General features: G+C 56.9%; 1 protein-coding gene across 2 annotated transcripts; it reads left to right on the top strand.

Annotated features, from left to right (window-relative positions):
- Positions 1 to 731: 731 nt before the first annotated feature.
- LOC127556734 (NACHT, LRR and PYD domains-containing protein 14-like) lies at positions 732 to 20755 on the top strand. 2 transcript variants are annotated; one of them, XM_051990116.1, is made up of 12 exons: positions 732 to 830; positions 1439 to 1576; positions 2306 to 2377; positions 8605 to 10288; positions 11041 to 11211; positions 12123 to 12290; positions 15213 to 15383; positions 17317 to 17487; positions 18474 to 18644; positions 18844 to 19014; positions 19793 to 19963; positions 20420 to 20755. In XM_051990116.1, exons 2-12 carry the CDS (start codon positions 1555 to 1557, stop codon positions 20559 to 20561), a joined length of 3114 nt encoding a protein of 1037 aa, XP_051846076.1. In that variant the 5' UTR covers positions 732 to 830; positions 1439 to 1554; the 3' UTR covers positions 20562 to 20755. The 2 variants fall into 2 exon arrangements, with proteins under 2 accessions (XP_051846076.1, XP_051846075.1); XM_051990115.1 differs by lacking the exon at positions 732 to 830 and having other exon boundaries at positions 1167 to 1576.
- Positions 20756 to 20884: the final 129 nt, after the last annotated feature.

The following is a 20884-nucleotide window of genomic DNA, read 5'->3' on the forward strand; positions in this document are numbered from 1 at the left end:
GGCGGTAGGATCCGGACAGGCAGGGGTCTGCCTTCCCCATTCGCACTCTGTGTGTTAACAGCGGATAATGACGGCTTGGGCTTCAGGGGACCCGCACTGGGGAAGCGCTTTAACGTTAGGTCTCAGGCGAGCCGCATCACCCCCTGGGGGGCGGAATGATTCCTATTTTACTGATGAGGAGACTGAGGCGTACAGAAGCGCAGTGAATAGCCCCGCCCAAATCCGGGTCTCTCGGACTCCAGGCCTTAATTACATGGAGAACAAGGCGCTTGTAGTAGAGGAAACTAGTGACGTCACAGTTATCCCACTTATCGTGATTAGCTCCTGCGGGTGGAGGAGGGGCCGAGGCCGGTGGGAGGAGGGGCAAATAAGTCTTGGAGGGGCGCTCCCGTTATCGTGCCGACCCATGAAATGACTAAATGACAAAGTTTATTATTCTGATAGCTTTACAGTAGTGAGTAATTCCTAATAAACGACCAAATAAAATGCGTGTTCCTCCCAGGGCCCATTCCCAGCGTTTTCCTCCCTCGCCTCACCGCCGGAGGACGAAGCCGGCGCCGCGCGGGGCCTCTGGGAAATGTAGTTTTCCATGGGAGGCCTAGAGGCGCCGGGCGCATGTGCACACACCCTTTTTGAAGCTGTTCCGCTCTAAGGCCCGGCCCCCACACCTCCAAGGGCAGGGGGAGGGGCTTAGGGAGAGGGTCGGCTGTAAGAGCCAATGGAGTTGCGCCCCGGGCGCTGGGGGTGAATTCGCGAGCGAAAGTTTTCCCTCCAAAGGGAAGTAGGGCGTCGAACTCGGCGGGCGCGCTCCCGGACCCGCAACAGCCTCGGTGAGCGAGCCTCTGCCTCAGTTTCTTTTCTCGACCGATGGGATCTGGCCCCGTCCACCGGCTCCCCCTCCCCCAGTTTTCCCGCCTCCCAAGTAAGAGGGGGAGGACTTGGCCTCGAACCCCAGGGGACAGTCCTGCCTAATGAGGCCTCTGGGGGCCGCAACCCTGCCCGGAGGGGGCGGGGCCCTGGGTTACCGCCAGTGTCTAAGCAATGCGCTCTTTATTGGTTCAGCACCTTGTCACGGGGCGCGTCTGTCCCGCCCTGCCCCGCCCCGCCCCACCCCCAGCTGCCCTACCTCCCCCTCGCCGCCCCTCCCCTCACTCACTCTCACTTTCACTCTCCCTCCCCTCACTCTCTCCCCCTAGCTCTCCCTCACTCTCTCTCACTCTCCTCTTCTCTCCCTCCTCCCTCTCTCTTCTTCCCTCCTTCTTCCTTCTCCTCTTCTCTCCTTCCTCCCTCTCTTTCTTTCCCTCCTTCTTCTCCTTCCTCTCTTTTTCTCTTCCCTCTCCCTCCTCCCTCTCCTTTTCTCCCCCCTCCTCCCTTCCTCGTACAGAGAGGGCACGGGGTGGGCCTGATCCTGGGCCTGACCTGGCCACTGTCCTTTCAGGGTCCGGTTGGCCTTGTGTGAGGCAGGTGACAACTTGGTGCTGGCCACAGGGACGAAGGTCCTCTGGTCCCCTGGCCCCCCTTTGGTGAGACGGGACCCCCAGAGTCTGCGAGAACATGGAGCAGCCCCCAGAGAGCGGTGAGTGGCTCGCCAGGCTTGGCCCCCCTTTTCTCCCCAGTCTCTGGGGGCCTTCTCTGCCTTGTACCCTTTTCTCCCCAGACTGGGGAGGTTGTCTCCATCCTGTATCCCCTTCTCTCCCCAATCTTGGGGGCCTCCTCCGCCCTGTACCCCTTCTCCCCCAGTCTGGGGGCCTCTATCCTGTGCTCCCTCCTCCCTAGTCTCTGGGGGCTTCCCTCCTCTGCCTTGGGGGCCCTTGTTTCTCAGCTTTGCTCTTCTGTATGGTGTGGTCATAGCTTAGAGGCTCTTTGGGGGGGTGGCACTTTGGGCCCTGCTCTCTGCGGGTACAGAGTGAACCCTCTTGCCTCCTGGGCTGGGTCATGCCCAGAGGTGGGATGGCCCGAAGGGAGCACTGCAGTGACTGACTGTCCCTAATTCCCCATGGGGCTCCACCAACAATGCCCCCCGTATATGTCTGTTCCTGACATTTTTCACCTTATTCTTGGTGATTCAGAGCTTGCTTTCATGTGGTTCCCCCTTCTCCCCCCCATTTGTTGGTGGGATCTGAACCCTGGTCTCTCTGGCTTTGGGTCTGGATGCTTGTCACTTTGTATCTCATCCTGCCTCACTGACCATGAGGGAGCTCGCTGAAAGAGCTGACGGGCACTGGGTCGAATGGAAGGGGGCCCCCCCGGGATGGGGAAGGTGTGGCGAGACCCCGACCGTCAGTGACCTTTGTTTGGTCCACAGAGGCCGCTGAGATGCGGGGACGGATTGGAGCCAGCCCGGTAGAGAAGGTCATTGAGCCGGAGGAGGACTCAGGTGAGTGGGGCCCCTTGGCAGGATGGGGGAGCGCAGCAGATGGGGGCAGGCTGCAAGTGTGGGCAGTGTTGTGCTCAGCCAGCTCCGATGGCTGCTTTTCCTTCCATTAACAACCATTCCTTATTTACCCTTATTCGTGCTAATTGCCTAATGTGAATGTGAATCCTAATTTGGTCCTCTTAGTGCCGTTTGTCCTTACTACCTCGAGTAGTACTATGGCCATTATGACCATGAATTTCCATGACTACTCACTGCCTCTACCACCACCTCATTCCACCAGTAGCTACTCCCGCTGCTCTTAGCCACCACCATGACCACTTCTTATAATACTGCCACCCTTACCACCTATTACTGTCCCAACAACTACTAAGTGCTATCATTGCCACCTCTCACTGCTAACTCCGAGCGTTAGTCCTACTGAGCGCTCTTCACTTCCACTTCCTGCCCCTAGTACCTTTAGTAACCCCAATCCCACTAGCCAACTACTAACTGCCACTGAACACAGTAGAATTAACTGCTCTAACTACCATTGCTACTATATTTAGTACCATGACTAACTACTATTAGTAGTAATATTACTAACTCTTGACTGTCCCACCTACTTAGTATCACCAGGAACGCCATTACCACCAGTGACTACTGTTACGACCACCATTACTATTACCTAATACCACGACCAACTACTGTTACTTCTTTTAACTACTCTCCTCTCTCATAGCTCCATACTGCTATAATACCCCTACTTACTACTACCATTCTTATCGTCCCTTACTGCCACTGTCACTTAACTGTCACCTCGCAAAGTACGACCACTACTGTTAATACTTTTAACTACTCTTCTCTCCCACTACTCCATGCTGCTGAGTGACTACCACTTCATACCAGTACTAATAGTAATTAGTAGCAACTCTTACCTAATGCTCCTAGCTCCTATCACTAGTAACACCATTATTACCTACTACTAACTGCCATTCTTACTGTCATGTAGCACAAAACTACTACTACTGTTACTACTTTTCACTACTTTTTTCTCCTACTACTCCATACTGCTGAGTGACTTATCACTTCATATCAGTACTACTAGTACTATAACTTTTATTACTTGCAATTCTTACCTACTGTTCCTAACTCCTTTAATTAGTAACACCATCACTACCTACTACTGTCTGCCATTGTTTCTGTTACTCAGCACAACTACTGCTATTGTTATGACTTTTAAGTACTCTTCTCTCCATACTGCTGAGTGACTATCACTTCATACTAGGACTAACTACTGTTAGTAGCAACTCTTACCTGCTGCTCCTAGTTCTATCACTAGTAGCACCATTACTACCTACTACTAACCACCATTTTTACTGTCATGTAGCACAAAACTACTACTACTGTTACTACTTTTAACTACTCTCCTCTCCCATAGCTCCATACTGCTACAATACCACTACTTACTACTACCATTCTTATCGTCCCTTATTGCCACTGTCACTTAATTGTCACCTCGCAAAGTATGATCACTACTGTTACTACTTTTAACTACTCTTCTCTCCCACTACTCCATGCTGCTGAGTGACTACCACTTCATACCAGTACTAATAGTAGTTAGTAACAACTCTTACCTGCTGCTCCTAGCTCCTATCACTAGTAAAACCATTATTACCTACTACTAACTGCCATTCTTACTGTCACTTAGCAAAGTACTACTATTTTTACTACTTTGAACTACTCTTCTCTCCATACTGCTGAGTAGCTACCATTTCATATCAGTACTAACTACTGTTAGTAGTTAGTAGCAACTGTGACCTGCTGCTCCTGTCACTAGTAACATCATCACTACTTACTACTAACAGCCTTTTCACTGTCCCCTAGTACAACTACTATAACTACTATCGCTTTTACTTAGTACTGCCACTGACTATTTTGGCTGATGCTTCTACTCACTTCCACTCCCTTGGACCACTAGTACTAACTCTAGCATTATCTATTGGCTACAGACTAGTAAGAGTAGTGCCTGCTGCCTCCAGTCTTGAGCTCTGCCCACTGTCCTCTCTGGCCAGCCCTCTGGCTGAGCCTTTCCCTAGCATCCCTGGGACGAGCCCCCACAAGGGGCAGGAACCAGAGGGTGGAGATGTGGCTGGGGTCCTGGGGATCCTTTCATCCAGCACTTTACAAAAGAACAAACTGTCAGCTCGAGGGGTGTCAGGTTAATCTAGGTTCAGATTTCACATTCAGCAGGCACAGACGAGGAAGGGAGGCCTACAAGTTTATTGCTGATGTAAACAATGGTAAAAAGACTTGTAGTGAAAACTGTTACACAACTTAACAGACAACCATTATCATGCTATAACAAAAACAGAGAATAAATATAAACTACATCGTCATTAATTCGGGAAACATCAACTCTGGACCCTTCAGGGCTGGGGGAGCCCCACATCAGGCTGCTGGTCAGAGTATACCCCAAATTGGGAAGAATCCCAGGCATAGTGTTCCCCTCCTTGGGTGAATAGCCCCCCCCCCCCCCGCCCTATGGGATTTATACACTGAGAACAAAGAAGGTACTACATCCAGTTTATTATTTGATATACGACCTCCTGGACAGAAAAGCTCCCCAGAGAGGGGCTCTTCCATCAAGGAGAGTGCTTTCTTCATTCCCTTATCCCAGCTGCTTCACTCAGGGAACTAACCAAGTTTTCAGAGCGAAACACATGCCCTCAAAGGAAGGTCTTAAATCGAACACAAGGAGACGTGCTCCGCTCTTCCTGTGGCTCCCGGTCTCTTATCAAATAATCGCAAGCACGTTCTCTTGTTCTTGGTAAGAAGTTCTACAAAGGGACCTGACCTTCCAGGAGATCCCTTACAAATCACAGAAAATACCCCAAGGATGTGGTCAAGACTTAGTACGATTTCTTAGTTGGGGAAGGGACTCGCTCCAAGTCCCAGGTAGCACCAGCGCTACCATATCCAAGGTAGTCAAATGACAGAGATGGAATTTGAACTCCGGTCTTTGACCTGGAGGCGGCAAGGGGGCACTACGATGCATAGAGTGCACGGCTCAGTCGGTAAGACCCAAATTCAAGTCCAGCCTCAGTCATTGACTAGCCCTTATCTGCCTCAGTTTACCACCTGTAAAGGGCATGAAAACAGCACCAAGGTGCTATGCAAACCTCAAACGCCAGCTGCCTCCCAGTGCGGGGCTCCTTAGCTACCTCCTGCCTGAGCGAACATTGGCGGTACTCGAGCTTTTAAAATCCCCTTGTTTGCCACGAAGGAGGGCTGTCCTGTGGGCATCATGGCCTTCGTGGAACAAAGCCCAGGCTCAGCTCATGTGCCAGCTTGGTGGTTTTATGTCTGTAACCATGGGCCTTTTTGACTTCTGTCCACAGATCCTAGAGCAGGGTCTGTTGATCCTAGGTTAAGAACTGGTTAAGAACTGTGGGTTTTTCTTTTCACCTAGTCAACAAACATTTATTGAGGAACCTATTATTTTCCAGGGAGTGTGCTAACCAATGGAGATACAAATAAGGGTTAAGAACAAAACAAAACAAAATAAAAAACCAAACCAATCTGTGCCCTCAAGAAGCTTATAATACAATTCATTAAGGGAAGCTGAAAAGAGGTGGGGTGATGAAAGTAAAGAGGCTGATATTTATGGAGTTGAAACCAAGCAAAGCAACTGATGGGAAATTAAGTTAGCTGGAAATGGTGATCCTTCTGTAATGGGAAGCTTTGGGAGGACTTTATTGCTCTGGCCTCCAGCCTTTTCATGTGTAAATGATCTGACCAATTAAGAATAGAATCCTATCACTTTGATTTATTCTCTCTAAAATACGGCAGTGTTCCCTGATCACGTTCTAGACATGCACTTCCATTACTGCAAATTTGTGAGCATTTTAGGTAGCCCACCAGACCATACAGCTTAAAGCCTATAAGAACCTTTGTAAGTAACCAAAAACAAAACAATAGCAACAAAACCCTCTAGATTTTTCTTATGTAAACTATTCTGCAAGTGATTAAAAAAAAATTAGCTTCCCCCCTGCAAAGTACATGCAGAGATAGTTTTCAACACTCAACCTTGCAAAACCTTGTGATTCAAAATTTTTTTCCTTCTCTGCCCCCCACCTCCTCCCCTAGACAGCAAGTAATCCAAAATAAGTAAAACATGTGCAGTTCTTTTAAATATATTTGTTATGCTGCCCAAGAAAAATCAGATCAAAAGGGAAAAGTGAAAAAGAAAAAAAAACAAAAAAAAAAGGTGAAAATATGATAACTGTGATCCACATTTGGTCTTCATAACTTTTATCTCTGGGTGTGGATGGTTCTCTTCACTTCAAATCTATTGAAACTGGTCTGAATCATGTCATGGTTGAAAAGAGCCATGTCCCCTAATACATTGTTGGTGGAGTTGTGAAGGAATCCAGCCATTCTGGAGAGCAATTTGGAACTATGCTCAAAAAGTTATCAAACTGTGCATACCCTTTGATCCAGCAGTGTCTCTACTGGGCTTCTATCCCAAAAAGATACTAAAGAAGGGAAAGGGACCCACATGTGCCAAAATGTTTGTGGCAGCCCTCTTTGTAGTGGCCAGGAACTGGAAACTGAATGGATGCCCATCAATTGGAGAATAAATTGTGGTATATGAATGTTATGGAATATTATTGTTCGGTAAGAAATGACCAGCAGGAGGATTTCAGAAAGGCCTGGAGAGACATGAACTGATGCTGAGGGAAGTGAGCAGGACCCAGGAGATCATTATATACTTCAACAACAATACTATATGAGGATCAATTCTGATGGACGTGGCCATCTTCAGCAATGAGATTGAACCAAATCAGTTCCAATAGAGCAGTAATGAACTGAACCAGCTACACCCAGCGAAAGAACTCTGGGAGATGACTACGAACCATTACATGGAATTCCCAATCCCTCTATTTTTGTCCTCCTGCATTTTGGATTTCCTTCACAGGCTAATTGTACACTATTTCAAACTCCTTTTTGTACAGGAAAATAGCTGTTAGGACATGTATACTAATATTATATTTAATTTATACTTTAACATATTTAACGTGTACTGGTCAACCTGCCATCGGGGGGACGGGGGTGTCGGGAAGGAGGGGAAAAGTTGGACAAAAGATTTGGCAATTGTCAAATTACCTATGCATATAACTTGTAAATAAAAACCTGTAATTAAAAAAAAATTTAAAAAAAAGATTTTCCACTCAAAAAAAAAAAAAGAGCCATATTCATCAGACTTGATTATGGTAGAGCCTTGTTGCCGTGTACAATGATCTCTGGTCCTGTTCATTTCACTCAGCATCAGTTCATGTAAGTCTCTCCAGACCTCGCTGAAATCCTCCCACTGGTCGTTTCTTACGGAACAATAATATTCCATAATATTCATATACCAGAACTTATTCAGCCATTCTCCAATGGATGGGCATATATTCAGTTTCCAGTTTCTTGCCCACTACCAAAAGGCTGCCACAAACATTTTTGCACATGTGGGTCCCTTTCCCTCCTTTAAGCTCTCTTTGGGTTAGAGGCCCAGTAGAAATACTGCTGGATCAAAGGGTATGCACAGTTTAATAACTTTTTGAGCATAGTTCCAAATTGCCCTCCAGAATGGTTGGATCTGTTCTCCACTCCACCAACAATGCATCAGTGTCCCAGTTTTCCCCATGTCCCCTCCAAAATTCATGACTGTCATTTCCTGTCATCTTAGCCAATCAGAGAGGTGTGTAGTGCAATCTCAGAGTTGTCTAATTTGCATTTCTCTGATCAATAGTGATTTGGAACACCTTTTGAAATGGGTAGAAATAGTTTCAATTTCTTCTGAGAATTGTCTGTTCATATCCTTTGACCATTTATCAATTGGAGAATGGCTTGAATTCTTATAAATTTGAGTCAGTTCTCTGTATATTTTAGAAAATGAGGCCTTTATCAGCAACATTGGATGTAAAATTTTCCCCCTCAGTTTTCTGCTTCCCTTCTAGTTTTGGCTGCATTGGTTTTGTTTAATTGAATATAATTGAGATTATCCACTTTGTATTTCATCACGTTCCCTAGTTCCTGGCCTGTGCATTGTAGAATTCACCCCCATGGAGGCCCCTAGATCTCAATCCTGCGGTCCTGGCCCTCTGCTCTTGGGACTTGAGTGGAACATGAAGGCTACTTCAGGAAAGCCCTACCCCGCCGCCACCCGTTAACCCTTGTTTCTCCGGCTTTTTTCATGACAGATGACAGGAGGAGATACAGAGCCTGGATGGCGGAGAAATTTAGTTCCTTAAGGGCTGGAGACTCTTGGCCGGGAGAGCGGGAGAACTTCCTGTACGGGCCCACCACGCTGCTGTTCTCCCGCACCTGCGCCAAGGTCCGAGTGGTCATCGGAGAAGAGGGTTCCGAGCTCCCCCCTGGCGAAGGGCCACCCTTCAGCGAGATCCCCGGCCAGGCCGGGCAGCTGGCGGCACTGTTCCAGCCCTACGAGAGGACTGACCGGCGACCCAACACCGTGGTCCTGCAGGGGCCCATGGGCATCGGCAAGACCGTGCTGGCCAGGAAGCTGATGCTGGACTGGGCCCACGGGCACCTCTGCCGGGACGTGTTCCAGTACGTCTTCTACTTCAACCTCGGCGACATGGACGGGACGGCGGAGAAGAGCATGGCCGAGCTGATCTCCGGAGAGTGGCCCAGCCCGCCGGTCCCCGTCTCCGACATCCTGTCGCAGCCCCAGAACCTGCTGTTCGTCCTGGACGGCTTGGAGGAGCTGAAGCCCTTCCTGGACGGGCCCGAAGCCGAGCTGTGTCGCGACTGGAACGAGCCCCGGCCGCTGGCCAGCCTGCTGCAGGGGCTGCTCCGGAGAACCCTGCTGCCCGAGGCCTGCCTGCTGCTGGTGGTGCGGCCCTCGGGCTGGGCCCGCCTGGCGCGCTGGCTGGGCTGCCCCCAGCTGGTCGAGGTCCTGGGGCTGTCCAAGGCCGACCGGGAGGAGTACTTCCACCGCTTCTTCGGGGACCGGGCCAGCGCGCGCGCCGCCCTGGCCACCGTGCGGGACAACGAGACGCTGGCCACCCTGTGCCGCTCGCCGCTGGTCTGCTGGCTGATCTGCACGGGCCTGAAGCAGCGGCTGGATGACGGGCAGGACCTGAGCCAGGGCCCCCTGACCGCCACGCGCCTCTACGTGTCCTACGTGACCGGGCTGTTCCGCGGGCGCGCCGCCCCCCAGGAGAGCCAGCTGCGGGCTCTGTGCCGCCTGGCGGCCGACGGCGTGCTGGCCCACGCCACGGGCTTCGACACCAGCGACCTGCAGCGGCACATGCTGACCCCGGCCGACCTCGAGCCCTTCCTGAACACCCACATCATCCTGGGCCGCGCCGGCGGCTACGCCTTCCTCCACCTGACCCTGCAGGAGTTCTTCGCGGCCCTGTACAGCGCCATGGAGGTGACCCGCAGCCCCTCGGCGGCGCACTCGGTGCAAGACCTGACCACCGAGCTGGAGAAGTACTCGGGCGTGGACACGAGCTTCCTGAGCCTGGCCGTGCACTTCCTCTTCGGCCTGCTGAACCCCGAGTGCGCCCGGCTGCTGGACGCCGAGCTGGGCTGCCGCCTGTCGCCCCAGCTGCGGCGGGACCTGCTGCTGTGGGCCGCCGTGTTCAGCGGCTCGGCCGCCCCCTCGCTGCGCGCCCTCTCGCTGCACCACTTCTTCTTCAGCCTCTACGAGACGCAGGACGCGGCCTTCGTGGAGGAGGCCATGGACCACTTCCGGGACCTGCAGCTGGTGCTCTGGAGCAAGGTGGACCTGCTGGTGTCGTCCTTCTGCCTCTGCCACTGCCGCCGGCTCGAGAAGCTGGTGCTCCACCTGCAGAGGGAGGTCTTCCACGAGCAGGACCCCGACGACCCGGAGTCACCCGCGGAGGCCGAGGCTGGGTGAGCGCGGGCGGCCTGGCGGGCGGGAGGCCGTCCTAGAGTGGGGCACCTCCCCCTAGAGTAGTGGGGCTCCTCCCCCCAATATGATGGGGCTCCTCTCCCTAGAGTGGTGGGGCTCCTCCCCCTAGAGAGGTGGGGCTCCTCCCCCTAGAGTGGTGGGGCTCCTCCCCCTAGAGTGGTGGGGCTCCTCCCCCTAGAGTGGTGGGGCTCCTCCCCCTAGAGTGGTGGGGCTCCTCTCCCTAGAGTGGTGGGGCTCCTCCCCCCAATATGATGGGGCTCCTCCCCCTAGAGTGGTGGGGCTCCTCTCCCCAATATGATGGGGCTCCTCTCCCTAGAGTGGTGGGGCTCCTCCCCCTAGAGAGGTGGGGCTCCTCCCCCTAGTGTGGTGGAGCTCCTCTCCCTAGAGTGGTGGGGCTCCTCCCCCTAGAGTGGTGGGGCTCCTCCCCCCAATATGATGGGGCTCCTCTCCCTAGAGTGGTGGGGCTCTTCCCCCTAGAGAGGTGGAGCTCCTCTCCCTAGAGTGGTGGGGCTCCTCCTCCTAGAATAGGGTCCTCCCCCTAGAATAGGATTCTTCCCCCTAGAGTGGGGCATCTCCCCCTAATATGATGGGGCTCCTCCCCCCCTTAATATGATGGGGCTCCTCCCCCTAGAATAGGGTCCTCCCCGTAGAGTGGGGCTCCCCGCAGTGGCTTTGGGACCTGGCCCGGGCCTCCCCCAGCCGCTTTCCAACTGTCCCTTTGTCCTTCGTCCAGGCCCCAAGCTTTGGACCTCATCGCCTCGCGCTGGAAGGCGCTGTACACCGTGCTGAGCACCAACGCCACCCTGCGGGAGATGGAGCTGAGCTTCTCTTCCATGAATGACCTCTGCATGAAGTGCCTGAGTGACCAACTGAGCCATCCCGACTGCCGCCTGCACACCCTGAGGTGAGGGGGCCGGGGAGGACGGGGGACCCTGGGGAGGATGGGGGACCCTGGGGAGGACAGGCCCAAAGCTGGGCTTGACCCAAAAAAACCATGCGGGACCCTCAGAGAGAGCCCACTCAGTGAGTGAGGGAGCTGAGGATGGAGCCAGCCAGTGTAGACAGCTTTCCTAGGAGTTGGCGGGGCATAGAGTGCGATAGCTTGGGGGGGCAGCTTTAAAGATTGGCGAATTCCCTGGGCATCCACACCAGTCATTTTGGGGGACCCTCCTTTTTCCTTCTCCCTGGAATTGCCACCTTCGGAATTTCCCATCCCTCCTGGGGTGAGTGTGCAAGATTTTAGTCAGAGGCTTTCTGTGGAAGCCTCCGTTCCTTCTTCGTCAAACAAGGGATCCCAGTAGTGCCCACCACCCAGGGGTGGGTGTGAGGAAGTGGGGGGGGAAGAGTATTTGTAAAGGGCTTTGAGAACCTTAAATGACTATCAGTCCTCCCTCCCTTATCTCTTCTCCTTCTTTTTCTTCCTTCCCTTCTTCCCTCCCTCTCTTCCTTTCTTCCCTCTCTCCCTTCCTTCCCTCCTTCCTCCCTCCTTCCCTCCCTCTCTCCCTCTCCCTTCTTCCTTCCTCCTTCCCTCTCTCCCTTCCTTCCTTTTTCCCCTTTCCTCTCTCTCTCCCCTCCCTCTCCTCCCTCCCTCTTTCTCTCCCTCCCCTCCTTCCTCCTTCCTTCCTTTTCCCCATCTTCCTTGTCTCTCTTCTAGCTGTTACCTGATCTACCAGTAGCTTTGGGCCGAGCCCCAAACGAGATGAGTGGGGCTCCTGAAGGGGGGTGGGCAATGTTGGGGAACAATGGCCACTCTGGGTGGGGCCCTGGCGGAGGCCGAAAGGAACAAAGGGCCTCCTCGGGCCTCCCTCCCCGCAGGATCAGGCAGACCGCCTTTGTCCCCTTTGCCTGTGGAGACTTCCCGCTGGCTCTCATCGGGCACCAGCATCTCATATGCCTTGACCTGGATCTTCAGCTGGGGGATGATGGGATGAAGCTGCTGTGTGAGGCTTTGAGACACCCCCAGTGTAACCTCCAATATCTGAGGTGAGTCTTCCTCAAAACCCTGTCCCTCCCCCCCTTCCCCGTGCCCTTTTTTGGATGGGGGAAGCACCCATGATTTGCCAGCTGTGGCTCCTTAATGGGACCAATGATGGAAGAACAGTGGGTGATGGCGAAAGGAAGGCCGATCTCACCTCAGGACGCGGAGCACCCCGGGCCAGAAGCCACCCTGCAGCGTTCTCCCCAGTGCTCTTGCGGGGACCCGCTGGGGCTGAGGATGAACTCAATGGTGGCACAGAGTGGGGGCTTAGAAATGACTGCCAAGGGCAGCCGGCCGGTGCAGCGGATGGGGTACCAGCCCTGAGGTCAGGAGGACCTGGTTCAGATCCCACCTCAGAGGCTTAACATTTCCTGGCTGTATGACCCTGGGCGAGCCACTTAACCCCAGTTGCTTCAGGGGAAAAAACTGCTCTTGCAAAGGCCTTCTCAGGCCTCCCTTCACCCGTAATCGGGGAGTCACTGGGCTCTGGGCTATGCCTGGCATTTTGGGAGCCTGCCCGAAGCCTCCCTACCTGAAGCCTCCCTGCCCTCGGCCCCAGGACCGAAGAATTTGACAGGACAGGACTTGAGTAGCTGGGGTGGGCAGGAGACTAGAGCAGGCAGGCTCCCACCTGCTAGCGCTGTTGTGGTGGTCTGGGGAGCAAGTAGGAAGGCCTGGGGAGGGGAGTTGCAGGAAGGGGGTGAATTTGAGGGGTGCTGCCAAGGCGAGATCCTCATATGGTTATGAGGTGAGTTGCACAGTGGCGCGCCTCAGTCGGGGGTGTCCTTGGCATCAGGAGGGGAGAAGAGGGAGGAGTCGGTCCGAAGGAGAGCATTTTGTTTTGGGCGTGTGGAGGCTCAGCTGATTGGGGCAGTTGAGGAGGCTCAGGTGATTGGGGCAGTTGGAGAGGCTCAGGTGATTGGGGGCAGTTGGGGAGAGGCCAGAGGAGGTCTGCAGGAGTGGGACCTGAGAGTTCTCAGCTGAGAGGGGATCGCCCAATCCATGGGACTGATGGGATAGCGGGAGGAGCCCCGAGGGGCACCCAGGGTCAGAGGGCCCGACCGGGGAGGAGCCAGCAAAGGAGACAGACATCGGGATAGGGCGGTTTCAGTGGATGGCGCTCCAGAGGGCAGGGAAGCCACAGGACCAGTTATGGGACTGCAGGTCGGGGAGGTCTAGGTGCAGCAGGAGGAGGGAGAGGCTGAAGCTGAGCCGGAGAAGGGGGATGAGGGGTGGGATGGAGGGGCCGCCTCGGGAGAGGAGATGGGAGCCACGGAGCCATGGCACGGCCACGGCCTCTTGGGTGAATCGGGCTCGGAGCTGGGAGAGCGGGGCTTTGGAAGCGCCGCTGTGGAGAGTAAGGCCGGCCCAGGGTTGGCCGCGGCAGCGAGGGCCCAGCTGTTTAACAAGCGGCTCAGTCTGAATGGCGGCAGGATGTAGGAGGGACCCTAGGAGGGATCTGAGAAAGGGGATTAATAACTTAAGAATGAGGCACCAAGAGGTCACAGTGGGGGGAGGAGAAGTCACGGAGGGGCTGGGCAGTTATGGAGAGGCAGAGGGAGCCCATAGATGGGGGTTGCCTGAGGGAATTCAGCAAGAGTGAGCATGGAGATGGTCCGTGTGTGAGGCAGAATAGCTCATTGGTTAGGGTGTTTGAGGGGAGAGTCTGTGTATGAGTCTCCTAGGAGGAGGAGGGCAGGAGTTGGGGAGGAGAGAAATATTGGGAACCAGGGACCAAACACAGGGAGGGAGGGGAGACTCGGCTCCAGGACTGGGATTGGGCAGGAGCTACGAGGAGCAGGAACCTCAGAGGCTACTGAGTGACGGGGGAAGGGGGGCTCTGGAAGCAGCAGTGGGGAGCCTGGGCCAGTGAGGGGAGGGGCAGCCAGGGAGGTTCCGTCTGCAGGGAGGGCCAGGTTTCGGAAGGAGGGAGTACATGGAAGGAGGACGAGAGGAATAGATTTAAGCTGAAGGTGGTTAATGGAACAGGCACAAAGCCTGGGGACTTTGGGGAGGGAGAGTGGGGGGTTGTGGGAAGTCGGGTGGGTGGGGTGATGGGGGTACATCTGGGTCATAATCTGCAAGGGCTGAGAGTCACTGGGATGGGAAGGGTGTGACCAGTCCCTCCCCATCGAGCGGAGGCAACCCTGGGAGCCCCCCCGGGGATTTCGGGTCGGCGCAGGAGGCGGAAGGTGCCTTGGCTGCGCAGGTGGAAGATGCCCAGCGCCGCTCATGCCCCTGGCTGCCTCCCGTCAAGGTCACGCGGTGCCCGGCGGGAGATGCAAGGCTCAGGGCACCCTGGGTGCGAGGGCTTCTCGCTGCAGAGGTGGTGAGGAGGGGGCAGCAGGAAGCGTCGGGGGCAGGGAACTGAGGCTGAAGTCTGCGTTCAGATTCAGCTTTGACTGGGCGCATCGCTCTTGGGGGACCCGAGCCGAGGACCGTGTGGTGTCCCTCTCGGCCCACCCCGGGGTGCTCGGCTGCCTCCTCCCTCCTTCGGGAGTCTTCCTTCCTCTCCCAGCCTTCTCTCTCAGCTTCCCAGCTCTCTCCAGTGTCTCATTAGTCCCCGCTGGCTCCCCCCATCCCCCCCATGCGGTCATGGCCAGGTCCCCCCTCCTGCCAGTGCTGCCCTTTCTCCTGCTCTCCTGCCCAGGACAGTTGTTCTCTGTTCAGAAAATAGAAACATGGGGTGGGGGGTGAGGAAAGGGGGAGGAGGGTGGGACAAGGAGAGACCCCAAGGGCAGAGGAAGAGGAGATGGAGGAGCTGACGGGGACAGGCAGGACAGAGACATGAACAGAACCTCAGACACGCAGATGGGAGACGCAGCAGGACGGGAGGGGAAGGAGGAAGAGTGGGGAGGGGAGGGGACGGGACAGGGAGGGGAGGGGGGAGGCGGGCGGCCCCGTGACGCTCACTGCTCGCCCCCCAGGTTGAAGAGCTGTGCCCTCACCAAAGCTTGCTGCCCAGACCTGGCCCTGGCCCTCACCTGCAACCAGAGCCTGAGCCACCTGAACCTGGAGGGGAATCAGCTGCTGGACAGCGGCGTGCAGGTGCTGTGTGAGGCCCTGAACCGGCCCGAGTGCCACCTCCAGAAACTGGTGTAAGTAGCCGCTCCCCCGCTCCCGTACCGGGGGCAGGCTGGGGGGCCGCGGGACTTCTCGGGGTGACTGAGATTCCCTCGCCTGGGAAATGGCGCCGTGGTGGGCATCCGGGAGGAACGGGATAAGGCTGGGGAAGGCAGTGAGAGCTGTGGTCAGACTTGGAGGGCCAGCACACGGAGGAGGGGCCAGCCTTGCCCAGCTCCAGGGGCACTTATGGTGGACGGGAGGTGATGGCGGAAGGGGGAGGGTGTGATGGCAGACGGGGGGTGATGGCGGACACATCTGGCGATGGTGGCTTTGGGTCGGCACTCGTAGACACCGAGTAGTGCAGTGGTTCACCCTGTGAGGTTGCAGAGGGCAGTCGAATTACATGAGCCCTGTTATGTCTCGATGGTCTTAAACATGCATAGAAATAGGGAAAGACTGCACCGGGGAGGGCAGGAGAGGAAGGGGGAGGGAGGTCGGGGCAACGGCGTCTCACGTACTCGGGGTGAGCGAGTAGACGTCGCTGTGAATGGAGGGGAACGGGTGCGGGGAAGCCTGACCCGCATCGAACCGGTCAAAGGAGACCCTAAGCAGAAATGTTTCCCTCAGCAGAGAAGTGGGAAGGAAGAGAAGAGACAGGGAATGGGGGTGGGTTAAGCCCTAAGCAGAGCAAACGGAAGAGCCGCAGACCTTTAGAACGGGCCTTTTTTGGTGGCCAAGAGCTGGAGAAGGGGCCGTCACGTTTGGGAAATGACTGAACAAGAGCCTCCGAATGTTGAGGGGCACACTGGTGCCGGGAGCAGGCAGGAAGGGAGTGGCTGCAGGGCAATCTGGGCAGCTTCCGTGCACAGAACCAGGGGGCAAAGTCCCTGCGCTTTGGGGGAGCCTTTTGCGTCCCGATCGCACGATTCCAGGAGACTGATGCTGAAGCCTTTTGTGGCCGACGTGGACGGGCGCTGTGCTCCACGGTCGGGTTTGGATCGGGGCTTTGGTTTTACTCCCTGTTTTTGAGGGGGAGTGCAGGCGAGGGAGAAGAGAAGGGAGGTTTTTTGCCCATTAAAAAAAAGTTAAGAAACAGAAACAAACCAGGATGGATGGCCCAGGATTGCAGAATAAAAATGTCCTGAAAAAGGGAAGAGCGGCACAGAGCCACAAACGTTGGCCCGTAAACTTGGCTAACTTGAGGACAGGAAGCGGTGATGGAGGGAGCTGGGCCGATCGGGCCCCCGGACTCGCCGCCTTCTCCCCCGGAGCCGGGCCGATCGGGCCCCTGGACTCGCCACCTTCTCTCCCGGAGCCGGGCTGATCGGGCCCCCGGGCTGCATTCTCTATAAGCTGTCTGGCGCTCTCCTTGTGGAGGAGATGGAGCCGTGTGCGCCGGATGCCGTCCCAGCCCATTGGCGATTGGATGGACGGGGCTCCCAAGATCATGGACTTTCTGGGTTGTCTGAGCCTCTAGTCTTAAAGATGGAGAAACCGAGTCCCAGAAAAGTGCCATCCAGGATCCACAGCCAGGGATCGCGCTTGGGAATTCCTGACTGCCGAGATCTTGTGCCGCATTGAGGGGCTCAGCCCTTGGGAGGGGGGAGGGCCCTCCTGGGAAGCTAGCTGAAGTGAGTCCAGAGGACGACAGCCTGGATGGGGGGAGATTGGGGCAGTGGGAGGAAGTGGCTGATGGTAGCATCTGAGGGATCCTGTGTGGAGGAGGGGGTCGCACTTGTGTCTGACCCGAGAGGTGGGGGAAGTAGCCAAGGCAGGTCATGGACGTCGCAAGCTCCCCCTCTGCGGGGGACCCAGAGGTGGCTGCTTCGGGGGTGCCTCGATGGAGACACCGCTCCCCCCCTTTTGCTCCTTGCCTCTAGCCAGCCCCTTCTGTTCCTGTCTCCTTGTCCCTCCCCCATAGAAGGCCCGGGGTCATTTCCCACCTCTGTGTGTCCCCCCTCGCAGGTTGGCAGGATGCGGCCTGACCGACAGTGGCTGCCAGGATCTCTCTGCCACCCTCACCGCCAGCCGGAAGCTCACCCACCTGTGCCTGGCCCACAACAGCCTTCGGGACGAAGGCCTAAAGATTCTGAGCACAGCTTTGAAATGCCCCGATTGCCCCCTCCAAAAACTGACGTAAGGCCTCAGGGATGTGCCCTCCAGGGTCCCTGGGTGGGGGCCTTCAGGAGGGTCCTTGGGGGGGCCTTCAGGAGGGTCCTTGGGAATGGGAGCAGGGGCTCATACCCTTAGTTACTTGGACTCATCTCTGGTAATGGGGCAAGTGCTTCTGGGTCCTTATGTGGGAGCTGCCCTAGTATGCTGGAGCACACTGAGGAGGAGGAGGGATGGGAGGAGAAGAGAGGGAGGAAGGAAATAGAGGGAGGAAGGAGAGGAGGGAGGGAGGGAAAGAATAGGACCAGAGGAGACGCAGAAGCCAGAGGCCTCTCCAAGAGGGAAGGAGGGGGCAGGCCCCAGGCTGAGGGGGACGCAGTGCCCCCAATGGGGAGGAGCTAGGAGGTGGCCCCTGTCCACGCCCTTCCCAGCCGGGGGGGCACCGGGAGGCAGAGGGGTGGGCACCCCGAGGTCGGCCACGGCCTGCCCTTGCCCGGCTCGCAGCGTTCCTCAGCTTGGCGGGGGCAGGCGGGGGCAGGCGGGATTCTCCATCTCCTGTGGCCCTTTCAGCACATTCTGGCCCTCGTGGGCCCCCAGCTCTCTGTAGCCGACACCGGTGCTGCCTGGGTCCCCCTCGTAAGGAGCCCCTGGCTGTCCAGAGCACCTCAGGAAGGAGCCCGTCTCCCTTTGCTGGCTGGGGGGCCCTCCCTGCCGTGTGGGTGGGGGCGCACCAGGGCCCACATGGACATGCCTTTGTTCTAGTGAAGCGCAGTGGCAGAGGGCAGAGGGCAGAGGGTGGGCCCCCCCCATGGCACCCCTGCTTCAGCCTAAGGCTGAGTGGAGGGGGGTTGCTGAGGGTTGGGTTGGGGGCCAGCGTAGGCCCGATTGCTGGGGGTGGGGCCTGAGTGAGTGCCCCCTCCCCACTATGGGACTGCTCAGTCCCCCGGGGTGGGGGCCGCAGGGACGCCGGGCTCAGTGGAGGTGAGCGCGCGTCCTGGCCCGGCCTGCAGGTTGTGGAGCTGCGGGCTCACCGCCGCGGGGTGCCAGGATCTCGCCACGGTGCTCCTCAACAACAAGAACCTGACTCACCTGGACCTGGGGGAGAACGACCTCGGGGATGACGGCATGAAGCTGCTGTGCGCCGCCTTGGCGCAGCCGCAGTGCAGCCTTCAAGCCTTGGAGTAAGCCCTTGCCGTCTTCAGCACTTACGTAGCACCACTGCATGCAGGGGCTGTGGGCGGGGGTTACCGCGGCCTCGTCGTGTGCCCCTGTCCTCGGCAAGGGAGCTCCGGCCACGACCCCGGAGGGGGGGACCGAGGCAGAGGGGAAGGGCTCGGGGGCTCGGCCTCGGGCTCCCCCTCACTCCGGCCTCTCCCACAGCGTCTTGGTCTGCTTCCTCACCGAGGCCTGTTGTCAGGACCTCGCGGACGCCCTCATCCTCAACCGGAACCTGCACAGCCTGAACCTGGGTCACAACGCTCTCAAAGATGAGGGGGTCAAGCTGCTCTGCAAGGCCCTGAGACACCCCGACTGTCAGCTCCAGAGGCTCGGGTACATCAGGGGGGCCGAGGGACCACGGCGTGGTTCTTGGGGGGGGGCGGTAGGACTGCAGCATGTTTCTGGGGCCACTAAGACTGTAAACTCCTGGGGGGGGGCGAGGCTCATACTTGGCACAGGCCTTTGTGTTGGCTGGTAGCCGTCCTCCATTCCCCAAGAGGGCCGACATGGCGTCGCTTTGTGAGTCGGGTTACCGTGTGTCCGGGGTGGCCGATTGGGCCATCGCGGGCTTTGGAACCTTGGGTCACAGCTTGGACACGTGGTCCCTATGGAGGCTGTGGGGCTGGAGCCTTAAGGGAAGGAGGGGGAACCGTGGGCCTCTGGTAAGGAGGGGGAAGGCCCAAGGGCATCCAAGGTCACGCGATGGCGAGAGGGCAGAAACGATGGGCAGCCCCGCTAGCTGAGCGTTCCAGTGGGAGCCATGTTAACTCAAGGGGCCGTGGAGTCAGCTGGCTAGAGGGAGGCTCTAGGGAGCGCACAGAGGGCTGCGATCTGCACTTGGGAGTGGAGTGTGTGAGCCCTCCCAGGGTGGTGAGAGAGAAGGGGCCAAGCACGGGGCGAGAGGAGGAGAAGCTGAGGACGAGGGCCAGAAAGCCATCTGTGACCTTGGATGAGGGAACCTTGGGAGCACAGGGAGCGGGGCCTCTGGCTGGTTCACCCCTTCTCTGCGGAGCCCCCAGCCGGTCTGCACCCTCTACCCCGGGCCTCGGGGCCTCTGCGCCCTCTACTCACGCCGGCCACGCTCACGGCCTCGCCTGTGTCCCTCGGGCAGGCTGGAGAGGTGCCAGATCAACACCGCCGGCTGCCAGGACCTCTCCTCGGTCATCCTCTGCAATTCGAGGCTGAAGAGTCTGAACCTGGCCCAGAACGCCTTGTGGGACGAAGGGGTGAGGCTGCTGTGCGAGGCCCTGGAGCGGCCTGAATGCGGACTGCAGCTCCTGGCGTAAGTGCCCAGCGAAGGCGCGGCGGTGGCGGGCGGACCCTGCTTGGACTCTGTCTCCCTGCCCCAGTCTAATTAGTGTTCCCTGGCCATTTTTGTGCACCCCAGAGGTGTCTCATTAATGTTCCCCGGCTGGGCCCAGTGTTACCTCAGAGGTGTCTCATTAATGTTCTCCAACTGGCCCCCAGTGTACTTGGAGGAGGTGTCTTAATTAGTGTTCCCCGCCCGGCCGGTGCACCCCAGAGGTGTCTCATTAATGTTCGCTGGCCATTTTTGTGCACCCCAGAGGGGTCTAATGTTCCCTGGCTGGGCCCAGTGTTACCTCAGAGGTGTCTCATTAATGTTCCCCAACTGGCCCCCAGTGTACTTGGAGGAGGTGTCTTAATTAGTGTTCCCCGCCCGGCCGGTGCACCTCAGAGGTGTCTAATTAGTGCTCCCCGCCGGCCCCCTCCCCCCCAGGCTGTGGAAGGAGGCGTTCAGCGAGGACGCGCAGCGGATGCTGAAGGCGGCCGAGGAGAACCGGCCACAGCTGGTCATCACTGGCGACTGGTACAGTCACGAGCCCGAGGAGTTCGGCTTTTCCTGGTGGCTGGAGACCTGACCCGCTCCCCTTCCCTGCCCCCGCCCCCATTCTCAGTCTGTCCCAGGGGCCCATGGGAGCAGCGGGTCCCCGGCGCGGCACGCGTGCCCTACAAGACCCCCTTCAGCCCTCGGCGGTCACGCGGTGTCCACACCCTTCTTCCCTTGGACATCTTCGAGGGTGAATCAAATACAGACTGATTGTTTTTCTCTGCATTCAGTGTGCTTGTGTGAGTTGTGACGTGCGCCTGTAAGTCCGGGCCGGGCTCCCGCTCCCCTGGTGCGGCTCGGCCTTGCGGACCCCCGGGAAGTCCCCCTCCCCTTTGCTCGCTCGCGTCATCCCTC

The sequence above is a fragment of the Antechinus flavipes genome, chromosome 3 (assembly GCF_016432865.1).
Source record: "Antechinus flavipes isolate AdamAnt ecotype Samford, QLD, Australia chromosome 3, AdamAnt_v2, whole genome shotgun sequence".
NCBI lineage: Eukaryota > Metazoa > Chordata > Mammalia > Dasyuromorphia > Dasyuridae > Antechinus > Antechinus flavipes.